Raw genomic sequence first — 20000 nt, 5'->3', positions numbered from 1 at the left:
ACCAGACCTCTCTGTGTTTACAATGCTTCCCTATGCTTTACCAGACCTCTCTGTGCTTTACAATGCTTCCCTGTGCTTTACCAGACCTCTCTGTGCTTTACAATGCTTCCCTATGCTTTACCAGACCTCTCTGTGCTTTACAATGCTTCCCTGTGCTTTACCAGACCTCTCTGTGCTTTACAATGCTTCCCTATGCTTTACCAGACCTCTCTGTGCTTTACAATGCTTCCCTATGCTTTACCAGTCCTCTCTGTGCTTTACAATGCTTCCCTGTGCTTTACCAGACCTCTCTGTGCTTTACAATGCTTCCCTATGCTTTGCCAGACCTCTCTGTGCTTTACAATGCTTCCCTGTGCTTTACCAGACCTCTCTGTGCTTTACAATGCTTCCCTGTGCTTTACCAGACCTCTCTGTGCTTTACAATGCTTCCCTGTGCTTTACCAGACCTCTCTGTGCTTTACAATGCTTCCCTGTGCTTTACCAGACCTCTCTGTGCTTTACAATGCTTCCCTGTGCTTTACCAGACCTCTCTGTGCTTTACAATGCTTCCCTATGCTTTACCAGACCTCTCTGTGCTTTACAATGCTTCCCTGTGCTTTACCAGACCTCTCTGTGCTTTACAATGCTTCCCTATGCTTTACCAGACCTCTCTGTGCTTTACAATGCTTCCCTATGCTTTACCAGACCTCTCTGTGCTTTACAATGCTTCCCTATGCTTTACCAGACCTCTCTGTGCTTTACAATGCTTCCCTATGCTTTACCAGTCCTCTCTGTGCTTTACAATGCTTCCCTATGCTTTACCAGACCTCTCTGTGCTTTACAATGCTTCCCTATGCTTTACCAGACCTCTCTGTGCTTTACAATGCTTCCCTGTGCTTTACCAGACCTCTCTGTGCTTTACAATGCTTCCCTGTGCTTTACCAGACCTCTCTGTGCTTTACAATGCTTCCCTGTGCTTTACCAGACCTCTCTGTGCTTTACAATGCTTCCCTGTGCTTTACCAGACCTCTCTGTGCTTTACAATGCTTCCCTATGCTTTACCAGACCTCTCTGTGCTTTACAATGCTTCCCTATGCTTTACCAGACCTCTCTGTGCTTTACAATGCTTCCCTGTGCTTTACCAGACCTCTCTGTGCTTTACAATGCTTCCCTATGCTTTACCAGACCTCTCTGTGCTTTACAATGCTTCCCTATGCTTTACCAGACCTCTCTGTGCTTTACAACGCTTCCCTATGCTTTACCAGACCTCTCTGTGCTTTACAATGCTTCCCTATGCTTTACCAGACCTCTCTGTGCTTTACAATGCTTCCCTGTGCTTTACCAGACCTCTCTGTGCTTTACAATGCTTCCCTGTGCTTTACCAGACCTCTCTGTGCTTTACAATGCTTCCCTGTGCTTTACCAGACCTCTCTGTGCTTTACAATGCTTCCCTGTGCTTTACCAGACCTCTCTGTGCTTTACAATGCTTCCCTATGCTTTACCAAACCTCTCTGTGCTTTACAATGCTTCCCTGTGCTTTACCAGACCTCTCTGTGCTTTACAATGCTTCCCTGTGCTTTACCAGACCTCTCTGTGCTTTACAATGCTTCCCTATGCTTTACCAGACCTCTCTGTGCTTTACAATGCTTCCCTGTGCTTTACCAGACCTCTCTGTGCTTTACAATGCTTCCCTGTGCTTTACCAGACCTCTCTGTGCTTTACAATGCTTCCCTATGCTTTACCAGACCTCTCTGTGCTTTACCAATGCTTCCCTATGCTTTACCAGACCTCTCTGTGCTTTACAATGCTTCCCTATGCTTTACCAGACCTCTCTGTGCTTTACAATGCTTCCCTATGCTTTACCAGACCTCTCTGTGCTTTACAATGCTACCCTATGCTTTACCAGACCTCTCTGTGCTTTACAATGCTTCCCTATGCTTTACCAGTCCTCTCTGTGCTTTACAATGCTTCCCTGTGCTTTACCAGACCTCTCTGTGCTTTACAATGCTTCCCTGTGCTTTACCAGACCTCTCTGTGCTTTACAATGCTTCCCTATGCTTTACCAGACCTCTCTGTGCTTTACAATGCTTGCCTGTGCTTTACCAGACCTCTCTGTGCTTTACAATGCTTCCCTGTGCTTTACCAGACCTCTCTGTGCTTTACAATGCTTCCCTGTGCTTTACCAGACCTCTCTGTGCTTTACAATGCTTCCCTATGCTTTACCAGACCTCTCTGTGCTTTACAATGCTTCCCTGTGCTTTACCAGACCTCTCTGTGCTTTACAATGCTTCCCTGTGCTTTACCAGTCCTCTCTGTGTTTACAATGCTTCCCTGTGCTTTACCAGTCCTCTCTGTGCTTTACAATGCTTCCCTGTGCTTTACCAGACCTCTCTGTGCTTTACAATGCTTCCCTGTGCTTTACCAGACCTCTCTGTGATTTACAATGCTCCCCTGTGCCTTTCCAGGTAATAATTGAATATAAACCGCGCAAAGGATGCTTTTGCCGGTACAGATTTGCTAATAAAAATCTTTTCTAATTTGAGTCAATCTGATAGTTTAAACGCATATATATTATATATATATATATACACACACACACACACACACTGTATATATTGGCCGTTAAGTGTGAAGAATATATGTGTCGCACAGACGGTCTGGATAATAATAATAATAATAATAATAATAATAATAATAATTCCCCGGTTCGCTCTGTTTTCATTGATTTATGTTTTTTTTCCCCTCGTTGCATTTAAGTAGGTCGGTATTTCAAACAAGATGGTTACCATTTAATTTAAAATAATCTGACCAGATAGACACGTGAGTGATGAGTAATTTAAAATAAAACACAAACCCGTCTGTTTCGTGCTGAAATTATAATTAAGAAGAGAATCACACGCCGACACGCTCACCTGTAAACCCCGCCCCTCCAGCGCTCCGCTCTGCTGCGATTGGCTGCATACATAATCAGCTCATGAATAATTGATTTCTCTCGGCGCTTTCGCTTCAATGACGTAAAATTACAGGCAGGACAGATAAATATTCCTGATTATTATTTTAATATTATTACTATTGGCTGAGCGTAATCGCATATATATATATAGTTAGTTTATATATGTATTTATTTTCGGGCTGGGATATTTTTTGGGGGTTATCCCACTACCAGCATGCATCACTCACCTCACAATTAGGATAAACAAAACAAAACCCCCCAAAAAACTACATTACCCAGAACACCCCTCTCTGGGGAAAAGCCGGTTCCACCGCGTCGTTCCTAGCGCTCGCCGGGAGATGTAGTCCGCTAGTGGGACGGGCTCCCCTTCACTAACATGGGAATCGGGGAATGTTAAAAACTACAATTCCCGTCGGCCCCGGCCGCGGCTCTGCAGCCAGCGGGCTGAAATGGCTGCCGTGGTGCAGACGGGCCGCGGTGCTCGCTGTTGGAAATGAGATTTTGTTTTTTGATGATCGTTATTGTGTTTTTTATTATTATTTTTTTTAAAGATTAATATCTAGATTTGGAGGAACAGGAAGACCCCGCAGGCGGCGGGACGGGTGAGCGGGGCGGTGAGGTTCAAAAGGACGGATTCTCTACAGGCGAGTATAATAATAATAATAATAATAATAAATAATAATAATAATAATAATAATAATGATAATAATAATAATAATAATGATCATAATAATAATGATAAATGATGATAGTCTATGTTCATCTTGCTTTGAATTAATTACCGGTTCTGTCTCTGTCTTCTATTTTTGAAAAGCGTTTATTTAAATAATACAAATAACTACAATAATAATATAATAATAAATAATAATAATAACACACCTAATTCAGCTACTGTACAAACGATTCCTAACGCGTATTTAAAGTTCAAAACGCGTTGTATTATATTGCAAAGCACAGAGAGGTCTGGTAAAGCACAGGGAAGCATTGTAAAACACAGAGAGGTCTGGTAAAGCATAGCGAAGCATTGCAAAGCACAGAGAGGTCTGGTAAAGCACAGGGAAGCATTGTAAAGCACAGAGAGGTCTGGTAAAGCATAGGGAAGCATTGTAAAGCACAGAGAGGTCTGGTAAAGCACAGGGAAGCATTGTAAAGCACAGAGAGGTCTGGTAAAGCACAGGGAAGCATTGTAAAGCACAGAGAGGTCTGGTAAAGCACAGGGAAGCATTGTAAAGCACAGAGAGGTCTGGTAAAGCATAGGGAAGCATTGTAAAGCACAGAGAGGTCTGGTAAAGCATAGGGAAGCATTGTAAAGCACAGAGAGGTCTGGTAAAGCATAGGGAAGCATTGTAAAGCACAGAGAGGTCTGGTAAAGCACAGGGAAGCATTGTAAAGCACAGAGAGGTCTGGTAAAGCATAGGGAAGCATTGTAAAGCACAGAGAGGTCTGGTAAAGCATAGGGAAGCATTGTAAAGCACAGAGAGGTCTGGTAAAGCACAGGGAAGCATTGTAAAGCACAGAGAGGTCTGGTAAAGCACAGGGAAGCATTGTAAAGCACAGAGAGGTCTGGTAAAGCATAGGGAAGCATTGTAAAGCACAGAGAGGTCTGGTAAAGCATAGGGAAGCATTGTAAAGCACAGAGAGGTCTGGTAAAGCACAGGGAAGCATTGTAAAGCACAGAGAGGTCTGGTAAAGCACAGGGAAGCATTGTAAAGCACAGAGAGGTCTGGTAAAGCACAGGGAAGCATTGTAAAGCACAGAGAGGTCTGGTAAAGCACAGGGAAGCATTGTAAAGCACAGAGAGGTCTGGTAAAGCATAGGGAAGCATTGTAAAGCACAGAGAGGTCTGGTAAAGCACAGGGAAGCATTGTAAAGCACAGAGAGGTCTGGTAAAGCACAGGGAAGCATTGTAAAGCACAGAGAGGTCTGGTAAAGCACAGGGAAGCATTGTAAAGCACAGAGAGGTCTGGTAAAGCACAGGGAAGCATTGTAAAGCACAGAGAGGTCTGGTAAAGCACAGGGAAGCATTGTAAAGCACAGAGAGGTCTGGTAAAGCATAGGGAAGCATTGTAAAGCACAGAGAGGTCTGGTAAAGCATAGGGAAGCATTGTAAAGCACAGAGAGGTCTGGTAAAGCATAGGGAAGCATGGTAAAGCACAGAGAGGTCTGGTAAAGCACAGGGAAGCATTGTAAAGCACAGAGAGGTCTGGTAAAGCATAGGGAAGCATTGTAAAGCACAGAGAGGTCTGGTAAAGCATAGGGAAGCATTGTAAAGCACAGAGAGGTCTGGTAAAGCATAGGGAAGCATTGTAAACACAGAGAGGTCTGGTAAAGCACAGGGAAGCATTGTAAAGCACAGAGAGGTCTGGTAAAGCACAGGGAAGCATTGTAAAGCACAGAGAGGTCTGGTAAAGCACAGGGAAGCATTGTAAAGCACAGAGAGGTCTGGTAAAGCATAGGGAAGCATTGTAAAGCACAGAGAGGTCTGGTAAAGCATAGGGAAGCATTGTAAAGCACAGAGAGGTCTGGTAAAGCACAGGGAAGCATTGCAAAGCACAGAGAGGTATGGTAAAGCACAGGGAAGCATTGTAAAGCACAGAGAGGTCTGGTAAAGCATAGGGAAGCATTGTAAACACAGAGAGGTCTGGTAAAGCATAGGGAAGCATTGTAAAGCACAGAGAGGTCTGGTAAAGCATAGGGAAGCATTGTAAAGCACAGAGAGGTCTGGTAAAGCACAGGGAAGCATTGTAAAGCACAGAGAGGTCTGGTAAAGCACAGGGAAGCATTGTAAAGCACAGAGAGGGCTGGTAAAGCATAGGGAAGCATTGTAAAGCACAGAGAGGTCTGGTAAAGCACAGGGAAGCATTGTAAAGCACAGGGAAGCATTGTAAAGCACAGAGAGGTCTGGTAAAGCACAGGGAAGCATTGTAAAGCACAGAGAGGTCTGGTAAAGCACAGGGAAGCATTGTAAAGCACAGAGAGGTCTGGTAAAGCATAGGGAAGCATTGTAAAGCACAGAGAGGTCTGGTAAAGCACAGGGAAGCATTGTAAAGCACAGAGAGGTCTGGTAAAGCACATGGGAAGCATTGTAAAGCACAGAGAGGTCTGGTAAAGCACAGGGAAGCATTGTAAAGCACAGAGAGGTCTGGTAAAGCACAGGGAAGCATTGTAAAGCACAGAGAGGTCTGGTAAAGCATAGGGAAGCATTGTAAAGCACAGAGAGGTCTGGTAAAGCACAGGGAAGCATTGCAAAGCACAGAGAGGTCTGGTAAAGCATAGGGAAGCATTGTAAAGCACAGAGAGGTCTGGTAAAGCACAGGGAAGCATTGTAAAGCACAGAGAGGTCTGGTAAAGCATAGGGAAGCATTGTAAAGCACAGAGAGGTCTGGTAAAGCATAGGGAAGCATTGTAAAGCACAGAGAGGTCTGGTAAAGCACAGGGAAGCATTGTAAAGCACAGAGAGGTCTGGTAAAGCACAGGGAAGCATTGTAAAGCACAGAGAGGTCTGGTAAAGCACAGGGAAGCATTGTATTTTAGACAGATGCTGCAGAAGCTCCCACCCCCCCCCCATTCATTCTAACCCTTTCTCCCCCCAGGTTACCATTCTGAGACACACCCCCCCCCCCTCAAACGAGCCCCAATTCATCAGAGCTGGGGGTACCCCTAGAAAAAACATACCGCGCCAACCATACCCTCTCCCCACGCAGAGCCCAGACCTCGATCTGAGGCGGAGAGAACCGGGGCCCCCCCTTCCCGACATGGGGGCGCACCAGGACCCCGGAGGAGAAGAGGGGACCCCGATACCCACCAGCGCCCCGACCTCGACCGCTTCCGGTCTCGCCGGCACGGGGGCCAGCCGCGGCCTTGGCTCCCGGGGGGGAGACCCCGCCGTTTCGTCGACGTCGCCCCCCGATTCGTCCTGCAGCCTCCCGGCCTTGAACCCCGGTCCCGGGGGCCGCGGGGGGTCCAGCTCGGAATCAGAAAACGATTTGGAAATTTACGACCCTTTCTGTCCGACAGACGAGAGAGAGATGGAGGAGGAGGAGGAGGAGGAGAGGGGGCAGAAGTACGACCCGTTTGATCCCACGGGATCTAATCCAAGCTCTCCTGGCGATTTGGACTCCGGTAATCGCCCCAAGGGTCAGGACTGCCGTAGCGACAGCAGCTGCCCAAGCCCGGGTAGCGACAGCAGCAACACTGCAGATGAGAGAGGAGGAGGAGAGGTGGAGGAGGAGCGAGGGGGAGAAGGAGGCGCGAGAGAGAGGGAGGAGGAGGAGGAGAGGAACAGAGGGACGTGCGAGAAAAGCAAGCCGGATTCGACCGCCCACATCGAGACGGAGGAAATCAGAAAACAGACTCCGGCGAAAAAAACTGGCCGGTTCTCCTTCTCTTTCCCTTCGTCCTCCTCCACCTCCTCATCCCTCCTTCAGAGGAGAGCAGGAGGGAGCGAGGGAGCCCGAGAGAGACGCCCGCCGGCCGTCCGGCTCCCCTGGAAGTGGAGCGGGGAATCGGAGTCCGAGGTCGAGGAAGGAGAAATCGTTCAGGACGAGGAATTGACCAGGACCGCCGCGGCGAAGAGGAGACCGCTGCTCCCCCTCCCTCCCCCTCCTCCTCCTCACAGACTGACCGCCACGATTCGACAGCAGCCGTCCCAGTACAGGACTGGGAACCAGTACCAGAACCAGCCCCACCTTCTCCTCCCCCCCTCCTCTCCCTCTCTCTCGTCCTCTGCCGCTGTTGCCAAACCTTTCAGGAATCTGAAAGGCGAGAGGGTTATCAGAATGATGGATGGTGATCTGATCTCCGTTCACACGGAGAAGGGAGGGGAGGAGTGAGTGTGGGGTCTGAGGGAGAGGGTGAGGACCGGAGGGAGGGTAGGGGAAAGGAGGGAGGGGGGGGAGGGCTGGCGAGGTTGAAGTGGGGTAGAGAGGGAGGGAAATTTTCGGATCTTCGGTGTAAGATAGTGAGCAGAAGGAAGGAGAGGTACAAACCAACCCAGCCCGTGTTTCCTCGCCCCCTCAGTCCCCCCCCACGCTGGCACCTGCACCCCCCCCGCGAAAGACACTTTCTGGGGACCCCCGGCCGTCACCCCCCAGCCCCCGCCCCCGGGGGTCCCCCCCCCCCCACCCTCTTCCCTCCCCCAGAGAGGCGAAAGCGGCAAGCGAAAGGAACCAGAAACGAAGGCAGAGCAAGAGAAGAGAGCGAGGAAGGAGGGAGAGAGAGGCAGGAAAGAGAAGCAGAGAAAGAAGAGCGAGAGGGGGAAGGTGGAGAGGGAGGGGGAGAGGAGGAGGAGGAGGAGGAGCGATAGCAGGAAGAGGCGGAGCAGGGGGGAGAGGGAGGGTCGAGATCGCCAGTCCCGATCCAGAGACTCTCTCGTGGGCAGGCAGCGTCGCTCGGTCTCCTGGTCCTCCCGGGAAGGGGAGGAGGAGAGAAGGAGGAAGAGGAGGGAGAGGGAGGAGGAGGAGGAGAGAGGGAAGGGACTGAAGGAGAGGAGCAGGAAGAGGAGGCGGGAGGGAGAGGGGAGGAAAGAGAACCGAGTTTCTAGCAAGACGAGAAGCCGCAGTTCAAACAGCAGTAGCAGGAGAGAGGGGGAGAGGAGGAGGGAGGGGAGGAGGGATCGAGAGAGGGGGAGGGAGAGGGAAGTGGGTCCGGTGGTCCCGCCCTCGATTCAGGACCTCAACGGGTCGGACCTGTTCGCCATCAAGCGCACCATCACCGTGACGACAACCACGACCACCACCGTGCCTCAGGCTAAACCATCCCCCGGAAACGAGGGCAGGAAGCGGGAGGAGAGGGAGCGGGGAGGGAAGACAACTACGGCCACACCTGCGGCCAGGAAAGAACGGAGGGAGAGAGGAGGAGGAGGAGGGGGGGAGGAAGAGGAGGGTGTCAACAGCGAGGGAAAGAGGGTTAGGAAAATGAAGAGGACGAAGATGAAGAAGAAGAGGTTGAGGAGGAGGAGGACGAAGCAGGGAAGAGAGGAGACCAGCCAGGGCTATACTTCCTCCTCTTCCTCCTCCTCCTCCTCCTCCTCCTTCTCTTCCTGCACTGCCGCCTCTTCGTCCAGTCGCTGTTTTTCCCAGGACCCGCGGCCGCCCCGCTCCCTGCCTTTCGACTCCCTCTCTGAGGGGGAGAGAGGAGGGGCAGGAGGAAGAGAGGAGAGGCAGGAAATTCTCTCCTTGGACGGGGAAGAGATGTCCGATTACTGCTGCCGACCGGAAGAGGGCGAAGGAGAGGGCCGGGGTTCGGGGAAACCGGAGGCGCAGGCCGGCGCTTCGAAACGAGGGGACCCCCTGAGCCTGGGCAAGCGCCGCCGCCCCAAAACCAAGAAACGGGCCCCCGGGGAGCCCCCGAAACGGGCCGGCTCCCTGGGAGAAGCCGGCAAGAGCAAAAGGGAGAAGAACCCGGAGAGGAGCGGGAAGGCGAGGAAGCCGGTCGGACGCAGGTCCGGCAAGCTGCAGTCCAAAGTGTCGGTTCTGATCCGGGAAGGGGTGAGCAGCACCACGGCGGGGGCCGCCCTGGGAGGCAAGCCGTCGGGTTCGGGGGTGCTGGGCGGGTGCAAGGATGCGGAGAGCTCCATCGCAGTTCTCTTCTGCCGAGATAAAGAAAGCCGTTCTCCCTTCATGAAGCCTCGCGGGACGGGCGTCGCCGGGGGCGGGAAGGTCCCGTCGGGAGAGGAGCGGGGCAAGGCCGGCGGGGGGGGCGGGAGGAAGCCTGCCTCTTCGTCGTCCCGCCCCAAGTCGGTCGCCGCGGGAATGAAGCCCGCCCTCGCCAAAACGAAAAAGACAAAAGCTTCGATCCCTCCTCCCGTTCCTCTCCTCCCTCCTCCTCTCGTCGCCAAGGAGCATGCGCTTCGGTCCCGTCTCCCCCGATTCGTCCCCCCCCTCGCCTGGAGATCTAGACAAACTATTCCTTCGACGACTCTCCGTCCCTCGCCTCCCTCCTCCTCTAGTTTCCTGGGGAGGAGGAGGAGGAGGAGGGGGGAGGAGGAGGAGGAGGAGCCTGGAACGGCCTCTTCGAGTTTGGCTCTGGAAGAAAGGAGGAACGAGGGAGAGGTGAAAGAGGAAGGACGGCCGGCTGGCAGGAAGAGCGGAGGAGGGAGGAGCAGCAGCAGGAGCAGGTGCGAGGGGACCCGGGTTCAATTTCGAATCTAGGCAGCAAGTCATTCATTGTGATTTCAAAGGGATTTGGGGGCAATAGAGGTCTTTCACTGAGTCTGTCTCTGTGTGTGTCTGTCTGTTTCTCTCTGTCTCCTGTCTGGCCACATCTCCTGTGCTAATGGGACTCCCTAAGGGATTTGGGGTGGTAGAAATCTGTCAAACGGAAACTCCATTCTCTGTGGTCAAAGGCCTCTCTGTCTTAATCTTCCTTTCATCGCATGTCTGTCCTCTGTTTGTCTCTAACCTGTCTTGTGTCTGGTATATGTTGTCTGGAGGTTTGTCTCTATCTGTGTGTCTGTCTGTTTCTCTCTGTCTCCTGTCTGTCTATCACATAGGATCGTGTCCTGTGTCTGTCCAACCATTCTATCTCTTGTCCTGGTCTGTTTCTTCGCTCACGGGTCTTCGACCCCTAGCTGTCTGCTGTGTCTGGATTCTCTGATACTCTCCTGTCTGTCTATCTGTGTCTCTGTCTAGATCGTGTGCAGTGTCGGTTTCTCGCTCTGCTGCTACCTGTCTGTTTTCTCTGTTACTCTGACTGTTGTCTCGTCCTTTGTCTCTGGCTGGCCGTAGTGTCTGTTCTTCCTGTGTCCTTCTGTCTCTCTTGTTCTGTCTCCTGTCCTGTTTTTCCCTGTTCTGGTCTCCTATCTGTGTCCTCCTCTACTTGGCTCTCTGTCTACTGTCCTGTCTCTGTCTCTTAGACTAAGCTGTTGATCCTGTCCCTCTCTCTTCTCCTGTCCTTTTCTATTCTTGTGTCTCTGTCTAGGGGGCTGTGTCTGCTGTCTTGTCTGTCTGTCTGCTCTGTGTCTGTTTGTGTCTGAGTTTTATCAATGCAAGTGTGATCTGTCTGTTTTCTCTACACAAAGCTCCCTGGCTTTCTATCTGTGTCTCTGTCTAGCCACAGTGGTCTGAGCTAATTCTGCCTGTCTCCTGTCCTGTTCTGTCTGCCTGTCTCTTGTGTTCTGTCTGTGAGACTGCATCTGCTGTCATCCTTGTCAGGCCTACTGTTCGCTCTATCTGTGTTCTCTGTTCGTCTGGCTGTGTCTAATCTAATACAAACTTTATGTATTTATCTGTTGTGTGTCTGTCTATCTGTGTGTCTGTCTGTTTCTCTCTGTCTCCTGTCTGTCTATCTGTGTCTCTGTCTAGCTGTGTCTGTCTGTCTGTGTCTGTTTGTCTGTCTGTCTGTCTGTGTCTGTTTGTCTCTATCTGTACCCTGTTGATGTTCCGACATACTGTACAAAGAGAGACTGTTCTACACGCAGCCTACTGTGTCATATCCACAAAGCACTGACAAAACAAAGACACACAGGTCAAATCTGTGTCTGTGAGCCAACCGGTCTGTCTGTCCTTCTTTCTCTCGTGTCTGGCCTGTCTGTCCATCTGTGTCTCTGTCTAGTCTGTGTCTAACATACAGCCTGAGTCTGGCTGGCTGGTCTATCTGTGTGTCTGTCTCTGTGCGACAGCTTCTGTGTGTCCTGTGTCCTCGGCTTATATGGTTCTCAGAGCTGTCGATCCTTTGACTGGTCGACTGTGTACTGTCTGTTGTCTGTCTGTGTCTGTTTGTCTCAAATCTTTGTTTCTGTCCTGTTGCTCCTCTGTCTCCTCCCTGTCTTGTCTATCTGTGAACTCTGTACTGTGTGGTGCTGGCTGGCTGTCTGTCTGATCTGTTGTCTGTCTGTGTGTGTCTGTCTCTGTCTGTCTGTGTGTCTCTCTGTCTGTCTGTCTATCTGTGTCTCTGTCTAGCCTGTTTGTCTCTATCTGTGTGTCTGTCTGTTTCTCTCTGTCTCCTGTCTGTCCATCTGTATCTCTGTCTAGCTGTGTCTGGCTGTCTGTCTCATCTCTGTCTATCTGACTGTCTGTGTGTCTGTTTATCTGTGTGTCTGTCTGTTAAAATTGGTTTATGAGGAAAGCAGTGGATCCGTTGGGGTACTTCTGGATGTGGCTTGCTCCATAGTCTTTTTTTTTTTTCTGCAGTCGAACTGCGGTTTTGATCCGGTAATGCAACACACTCACACATTTGTATTTACTTTTTTTTGTGTACTTTTTATACTTATAACCAAAGTGCTTTTTTTTGTATTGCGTGCTCTTTTTTTGTTTGTTTCAATTTATGTTCTTTCTTTTTAAAAGTCAAAAAGTCTCGCGAAAGAAAGTCTCTCCCTTCTCTCGTCTTCTTTCTCTCTCTCCTCCTTTCTTCGGTCTCCTTCTATCCTCTCTGCTCTGCTTCTCCCTCCCCTTCTGCTCCCTCTGGCCTTCCGCCTACGCTCGCTGTCCCTTTCTCTGTCTCTCTTCCGTCCTTCTCTCCTTCACTATTCTCTCTCTCTCTCCTGCTGATCTCTCCCCTCCCCCGGCTCCCCCTCACTGCCCTCCCCATTCTCCTGCGTCTTGTGCGCTCGCCCTTCGGCCAGTCACCATTCCGACTGGCGCTCCTCGCCTTCTCTCCCGGCGCCTCGCACAGCTGCTGCTCCGGCTCTGACTGCGCATAGTCCTCGGCTCGCCTGTCGCGCGCTCTATCCCTTTGCCGAGCATTGGATCTGCTTGTTTGGCCTTTTGGGTATTTGCCCCTAGTCTGGTGGTTCTACCCGGGCCTACGTGTCCTCTTTTGCGGCGCTGCCCTATAGTCCTCCCGGGCTCTCTACTCGCGCTCGCTCCTCTCTGCACTCATACGCGCTTCTATCTCTCGCTCTTTCTGCCTTCGTGCTGTCTGAGTTCCTGTACGTCCTCTTTGCGCGGCTCTCTCTCCCGTCTCCGTCTTCTCCTCCTTCTACACGCTCTTCTCTCGTCTCCAGCCTTTCGATTCCTCTGCCCGTCTCTCGGGTCGCGTCTATCGCCCTGGCGCGCCTTACCTCTTTCTCGCTCACTCTCCTCGAGCGCTCTTCTCTTCTTCTGCCTCTCTTCTCTCTCTCCCCCCCCCTCCCCCTCCTCCCCCCTCCCCGTCGTTCTCTCCCCTCTCCTCCATTCAATCATCTCTCTCTCTCCTCTCGCAATTTCCTCTCACCTCTCCCTACTCATACTCACCTCTCACCATTCCCTCCACCTCCATCGTCAAGTCTCTTCTCTCTCCCTCTCTCTCTCCTCATCCTCCTCCCTTCCGCCCTCCGTCCGTCTTCCCTCTCCTCCCTTCTCTCTCTCTCTCTCTCTCCCTCTCTCTTCTCTCCTCTCTCTTCTCTCTCTTCTCTCTCTCTCTCCTCTCCTCTCTCCTCCTCTCTTCTCTCTCTCTCTCGTCTCTCTCACTCTCTCGTCTCGCTCTCGGCTCCTCTCATCCTCCTCCCTACCATCCTCTCTCTCTCCCTCCCGCCTCTCCGCTCTCTCTTCCTCCCAGACGAGAGAGAGAGAAGGAGAAGAGGAGTCTTCTTCTCTCTCGCTCTCTTCTTTCTTTCTTTCTCTCTCTCTCCTCTCTCTCTCGCTCCCTCTCTCTCTCTTCTCCTCTCTCCCTCTCTCTCCTCTCCTCTCTTCTTTCTCTCTCTCTCTCTCCTCTGCTCTCTCCTTTCTCCTCTCCTATTCTCCTCTCTCTCTCTCCTCTCTTCCCCCCTCCCTCTCTCATCTCCTTCTCTTCTCCGCTATCTCTCTCTCCTCAATCCTTCCTCTCCTCTCTCTCAGTATTTGAGGTCTCTCTCTCTCAGTATTTGAAGAAGCTCAACACCCAGGAGAGGGCAGTGGAGGAGGTGAAGCTGTCAATCAAACCTTACTACCAGAGAAAGGAAATCACGAAGGAGGAGTACAAGGGGATCCTGAGAAAGGCCGTCCACAAAGTGAGTGTGTCTCCGTGTGTCTGTCATTCTCAAAAAACACTTTAATATCTGTATTCATGCAAGTCTCCCTCTCCCCCACTCCCCCCTCTCTCCTCCCCCTCTCCCTCTCCCCCACCTCTCTCTCCTTCCCCTCTTTCTCAGATCTGTCACAGTCGCACAGGAGAGATCAATCCAGTGAAGGTTAATAATCTGGTGAAGCTTTATGTCCAGCGATACAAATATTTCAGGAAGCACGGCCGGACGATGGACCAGGGGGAGCGGGGGAGCGGGGGGGAGCAGACATAGGGGACCCCCTGAACCCCTGGACACCCGGACCCCCGACCCCTACCGACCTGACACAGACACAGACAGACAGAGAGAGAGAGACACATATACTTGTACTTGTGTGAGATGAATATAAACATATATTGATCAGAATGTATTTGAAGATGGGAGGAGAGGAGAGGAGTGGGGAGGAAAGAGGGAGAGGAGGAGGAGGTGGGGTGAGAGAGCAGGATGAGGGAGGAGAGGAGAGAGGGAGGGAGAGAGAGAGGAGAGGAGTGGGGAGGAAAGAGGGAGAGAGGGAGAGAGAGGGGAGAGAGAGAGAGAGAGAGAGAGGGAGGGAGAGAGAGAGGAGAGGAGTAGAGGGAGGAGAAGAGATGGAGAGGAGGAGAGAGGGTGGGGTGAGAGAGCAGGATGAGAGAGGAGAGGAGGAGAGGGAGGAGAGAGAGAGGGAGAGAGAGAGGGAGAGCAGAGGGAGAGGCTGTACAGAGAGAGCGCCTTGTATTATTATTATTATTATTATTATTATTATTATTATTGGAACAAGCAGACTGTATTTGAAAATGTTTAAAAAAACGTGGCTGTGTAAATATTGAAAAAAAAACGATAATAAAAAACAAAAACAAACAAACAATGAAACGTGTTTTGTTTTGTTTTCCTTCCTTGAAAGACTTTGTTGATTTCGCCGGATCTCTGATTCCGCGACTTCTCTCGACCCTTTGCAGGACCGGGACCGGGAGAGACCAACAGGAGCCGAAAATAAAGGGGGCGTGTCTGAGCAATACAGGCCCCCCCCCCCGTATTAATTATTGATTTTTATTTATTGATTGATTCTGATTTTTAAAGATAGCTGATCGCAGTGCCGCAGTTTGGCCAGCAGGTGGCGCCAGCGCACTTCGTGAGATTTGAAGTCCTCTCCTGTTTGAAAACGTGAAGCGACTTGAAAGCGATTTAAACGAAAGCGCGGAGTTCTTTCTAAGAGGCGCCCGTTAGTTTAGCAGATTTATTTATTTATTTTTAAAAAGGGGTTTATTTCTTTAGAGAAAGAGAGAGGGGAGAGCTTCTCAAACGCCAGCAGGTGCAACTCAGCAGTCAAACTACATTGGAGTCTGTCACTTTGAATTCATTTATTGAGATTAAACATTTACAACAACAATGAAATTCTGCTTCAGTCTAGAACAGTGATTGTACACAGATCTCTATCAATTCTATCCTCTCTATTCCTCTCCTCTTTTCTCTCTCCTCTCCTCTCCTCTCTCTCCTCTCCTCTCTCTTCTCCTCTCCCCTCTCCTCTCATTCTTCTCTCTCCTCTCCTCTCATCTGGAGATATGGAGGATAGGGAGAGGATAGGAGAAGGAGAGACTGGTGCGGAGGAGAGATAGGACAGGAGAAGGTCGAGGGAGGTAGTACCTCTTCTCTCTCTCTCTCCTCGCCTCTCTCTCTAGTTGTTACAGTAGTTCTCCAGGTCATAGTAAGTGCAGTAGTAGTGACAGCACTGCTCCACGATGCCACGCTTCTCTCTCCCCTCCAGCAGCAAGTGAGCAGCTGGGCTGAGCAGAATCTCTGAGAGGAGAGAGGAGAGAGAGAGAGAGAGAGAGAGAGAGAGAGAGAGAGAACAAGTCAGACAGACAGCATTAGAGAAACTACACCGAAAAAAATCATCACAAGGATCTGAGACAAACACAGACACACACACTGACACACACACACACTGACACACAGTGACACACACTGACACACAAACACACACACACACACTGACACACACACACACACACACACACACACACACACACACCACACACACACACACACACACACACACACACACCAGTGCTACATCTTTTAGGAAAGCTGCAGGCGTCGCTGTTGTCGCGGAAAAAATCCTTTCGGTCCACGACGGCCTGGGAGCCTCGACAACATCTTCTCTTCTCTCCTTGTAGCTCTCTCTTCCCATGGACTGCTCTACCGCTCTCCTTACCGCCTTGTCTCGGACTAAGTATTATAATTACATTGTAACTGCATTTTGAGATCACTAGACTAGGCCGCTCGTGTAGAAAAATCCTTTCGGTCCGCAGACGAACAACAGCGCCTCCACCAGGTGAACCCCACACAGGTGCTGCGTGACCCTCCCCTCCACACAGGGAAGCCGTCCCGCACCCCAGCAGAGCAGAGCAAGAGAGAGGAGCATCGAGAGAGAAGGAGACATCCTGAGATGGGAGAGGAGAGAGGAAGGAGAAAGAGGAGAGAGAGAGTAGACTGTATTATAATCACATTGTAACTGCAGTTTGAGATCACTAGACTAGACTGTATTGAATCACATTGTAACTGCAGTTTGAGATCACTAGACTAGACTGTATTGAATTACATTGTAACTGCAGTTTGAGATCACTAGACTAGACTGTATTGAATTGCATTGTAACTGCAGTTTGAGATCACTAGACTAGACTGTATTATAATCACATTGTAACTGCAGTTTGAGATCACTAGACTAGACTGTATTATAATCACATTGTAACTGCAGTTTGAGATCACTAGACTAGACTGTATTGAATCACATTGTAACTGCAGTTTGAGATCACTAGACTAGACTGTATTTGAATCACATTGTAACTGCAGTTTGAGATCACTAGACTAGACTGTATTATAATCACATTGTAACTGCAGTTTGAGATCACTAGACTAGACTGTATTATAATCACATTGTAACTGCAGTTTGAGATCACTAGACTAGACTGTATTATAATCACATTGTAACTGCAGTTTGAGATCACTAGACTAGACTGTATTGAATCACATTGTAACTGCAGTTTGAGATCACTAGACTAGACTGTATTATAATCACATTGTAACTGCAGTTTGAGATCACTAGACTAGACTGTATTATAATCACATTGTAACTGCAGTTTGAGATCACTAGACTAGACTGTATTGAATCACATTGTAACTGCAGTTTGAGATCACTAGACTAGACTGTGTTATAATCACATTGTAACTGCAGTTTGAGATCACTAGACTAGACTGTATTGAATCACATTGTAACTGCAGTTTGAGATCACTAGACTAGACTGTATTATAATCACATTGTAACTGCAGTTTGAGATCACTAGACTAGACTGTATTATAATCACATTGTAACTGCAGTTTGAGATCACTAGACTAGACTGTATTATAATCACATTGTAACTGCAGTTTGAGATCACTAGACTAGACTGTATTATAATCACATTGTAACTGCAGTTTGAGATCACTAGACTAGACTGTATTATAATCACATTGTAACTGCAGTTTGAGATCACTAGACTAGACTGTATTGAATCACATTGTAACTGCAGTTTGAGATCACTAGACTAGACTGTATTATAATCACATTGTAACTGCAGTTTGAGATCACTAGACTAGACTGGATTGGATTACATTGTAACTGCAGTTTGAGATCACTAGACTAGACTGTATTAGAATCACATTGTAACTGCAGTTTGAGATCACTAGACTAGACTGTATTATAATCACATTGTAACTGCAGTTTGAGATCACTAGACTAGACTGTATTGAATTACATTGTAACTGCAGTTTGAGATCACTAGACTAGACTGTATTGAATTACATTGTAACTGCAGTTTGAGATCACTAGACTAGACTGTATTATAATCACATTGTAACTGCAGTTTGAGATCACTAGACTAGACTGTATTAGAATCACATTGTAACTGCAGTTTGAGATCACTAGACTAGACTGTATTATAATCACATTGTAACTGCGTTTTGAGATCACTAGACTGTGCTAGAATAACATTGTAAAATAGTTTGAGATCACTAGTCTAGTCTGTATTATAATCACATTGTAACTGCAGTTTGAGATCACTAGACTAGACTGTATTGAGCCTCATTGTAACTGCAGTTTGAGATCACTAGACTAGACTGTCTTAGAACCCCATTGTAACTGCAGTTTGAGATCACTAGACTAGACTGTCTCTCCATCTCATTGTAACTGCAGTTTGAGATCACTAGACTCTGTATTCTAATCTCCTCTAACTTCAGTTTCTCTCTAGACTTCTCTTTTGAGATTGAGTACCCCTATCCTCCCTCTCCACTCTCCTTTCTCCTGTCTGTCTATCCTCATTCTCTGTCTGCACACTGAGTACCCACATCCTGTCTCTCCTGTCTCTCCACTCTCCTCTCTCTGCTCTCTCCTCTATCCTCCACTCCTCTCCCTTCTCTCTCCTAGAGACCCCTATCTCTCCTCTCTCTCCTCTCCTCTCTCTTTTCTCTCCTCCCCCTCTCTAACTCTCCTCATAGGTGCAGTACAGACACACATTGCAGGGGCTTTGATCAATGGCAATGCAATAATGGTTGTGTATTACACTGAGGGGCAATGGCAGCACAAGCATAGGGCAGCTGCAATGGGATGCCATTGGTAGAATCCCTTCTCTCCACAGTGTGCTAACTATCCCCTCAATGATCTTCAATGGCAATGCAGACACACAGACAGGGGCTCTGCAATGGCAATGCAATAATGGTTGTGTATTACACTGAGGGGCAATGGCAGCACAAGCATAGGGCAGCTGCAATGGGATGCCATTGGTAGAATGAGACCACAGTGTGCTAACTATCCCCTCAATGATCTTCAATGGCAATGCAGACACACAGGCAGGGGCTCTGCAATGGCAATGCAATAATGGTTGTGTATTACACTGAGGGGCAATGGCAGCACAAGCATAGGGCAGCTGCAATGGGATGCCATTGGTAGAATGAGACCACAGTGTGCTAACTATCCCCTCAGTGATCTTCAATGGCAATGCAGACACACAGACAGGGGCTCTGCAATGGCAATGCAATAATGGTTGTGTATTACACTGAGGGGCAATGGCAGCACAAGCATAGGGCAGCTGGGTGTGATTAAGACTTGCATGTTTCTTTGTTTTTTCCTGGAAAAAAACAGAACGAGGAGCAAACACAGAAACTCTCTCTCTCCTCTCTTTCTCTCTCTCTCTTCTCCCTCCTCTCTCTCTCCTCTCTCTCCTCACTCCTCTCCCCACTCCCCTCTCCTCTCTCCCCTCTCCTTGCTCTCCTCTTCTCTCTCCTCTCTCTCTCTTTGTTCTCAGTGCACGGTCCTCACTTCCTGTTGTTGATTGTTTATGTGTTTCATTCATTTCCTGTCACCTGCAGGAAATATTTTCTTAAAATAATCAACTTGAAAAAGTTTTCCATCACCTAGAATTTTAGCAAAAACTAAACCAAAAAAAATTCAATATGTTAACAAGGGAACATTATTCAGCAGCTTTCACTGGACTCTATGAAGCTGAGGGAGTTCATTCTGTCTAGCTCTACACACACTGAAAGACAGATGGACAGACGGCCGGACGCACGCTCTCCTCTCTCTCACTCGCTCTCACTGTAACAATACTCTGACCTCGAACCAACAGCCGAGGAAGCGAGGGCTGGCATGACAGGAAATGCCTTTTCATTGTAACAAAAACACCCACATTCACACTCCATTGAAACACAAGGTCACCCAGAACAGAACCAAACAAACAACCGTCATCACCCAGAACTGCACTGGATCAGAAACTCCAAACTTGACTTTCTCTCTCAGTCTCTTCTGGTTTGGAGTTTCTGATCCAGTGCAGTTCTGGGATGACGAAGGCATTAAAACGTTTCTCTGCTAACTTGACTTTCTCTCTCAGTCTCTTCTGGTTTGGAGTTTCTGATCCAGTGCAGTTCTGTCATATTTGTTAAATTCTAGATAATCTTTTAAATAATTTTTTGCGTGAAGTCCCTCGATCGCCCGCTGTCTCTCAATCTCTCTCTCTTGACCCCTGGCCTTCCCTCCTGACAGGAAGCCATCCAGCACTGATATAGAAAGACAACATTCGATATTCCAGTAATCACAATTTGGGA

General features: G+C 48.9%; 3 protein-coding genes across 3 annotated transcripts in view; 1 reads left to right on the top strand and 2 right to left on the bottom strand.

Moving 5' to 3' along the window:
- Positions 1 to 2871, bottom strand: part of LOC121306007 (ATP-sensitive inward rectifier potassium channel 11-like) — a gene marked incomplete at its 3' end in the record, with an annotated part of 9706 nt that extends 6835 nt beyond the window's left edge. The window contains exon 1 of the mRNA XM_041237743.1: positions 2766 to 2871. The remainder of the gene's footprint in view (positions 1 to 2765) is intronic.
- Positions 2872 to 6527: 3656 nt separating this feature from the next.
- scaf1 (SR-related CTD-associated factor 1) lies at positions 6528 to 14326 on the top strand. Its single transcript, XM_041237537.1, has 5 exons — positions 6528 to 7760; positions 7929 to 9785; positions 9965 to 10049; positions 13695 to 13838; positions 13980 to 14326. The coding sequence occupies exons 1-5, from the start codon at positions 6688 to 6690 to the stop codon at positions 14121 to 14123; spliced, it is 3303 nt and encodes a 1100-aa protein (XP_041093471.1). The 5' UTR covers positions 6528 to 6687; the 3' UTR covers positions 14124 to 14326.
- A 1214-nt stretch (positions 14327 to 15540) lies between these two features.
- LOC121305882 (insulin-2) lies at positions 15541 to 16308 on the bottom strand. Its single transcript, XM_041237536.1, has 2 exons — positions 16146 to 16308; positions 15541 to 15662 (listed from the first exon to the last, which is right to left on the bottom strand). Exons 1-2 carry the CDS (start codon positions 16306 to 16308, stop codon positions 15541 to 15543), a joined length of 285 nt encoding a protein of 94 aa, XP_041093470.1.
- Between the last annotated feature and the right edge of the window lie 3692 nt (positions 16309 to 20000).

This window comes from Polyodon spathula, chromosome 45, assembly GCF_017654505.1.
Source record: "Polyodon spathula isolate WHYD16114869_AA chromosome 45, ASM1765450v1, whole genome shotgun sequence".
NCBI lineage: Eukaryota > Metazoa > Chordata > Actinopteri > Acipenseriformes > Polyodontidae > Polyodon > Polyodon spathula.
Note: the sequence above shows the minus strand (reverse complement) of the source record. Positions and strands in the feature narration are given on the sequence as shown.

Excerpts from the sequence above, each read along its gene's own strand:
- scaf1 (XM_041237537.1), top strand. The coding sequence starts at position 6,688 with ATGGGGGCGCACCAGGACCCCGGAGGAGAAGAGGGGACCCCGATACCC. Across the intron at positions 7,761-7,928 it reads ACGGAGAAGGGAGGGGAGGA|CCCGTGTTTCCTCGCCCCCT; the intron begins GTGAGTGTGGGG and ends AAACCAACCCAG. Across the intron at positions 13,839-13,979 it reads TGAGAAAGGCCGTCCACAAA|ATCTGTCACAGTCGCACAGG; the intron begins GTGAGTGTGTCT and ends CCTCTTTCTCAG.
- LOC121305882 (XM_041237536.1), bottom strand. The coding sequence starts at position 16,308 with ATGTCTCCTTCTCTCTCGATGCTCCTCTCTCTTGCTCTGCTCTGCTGG. Across the intron at positions 15,663-16,145 it reads AGGATTTTTCTACACGAGCG|AGATTCTGCTCAGCCCAGCT; the intron begins GCCTAGTCTAGT and ends CTCTCCTCTCAG.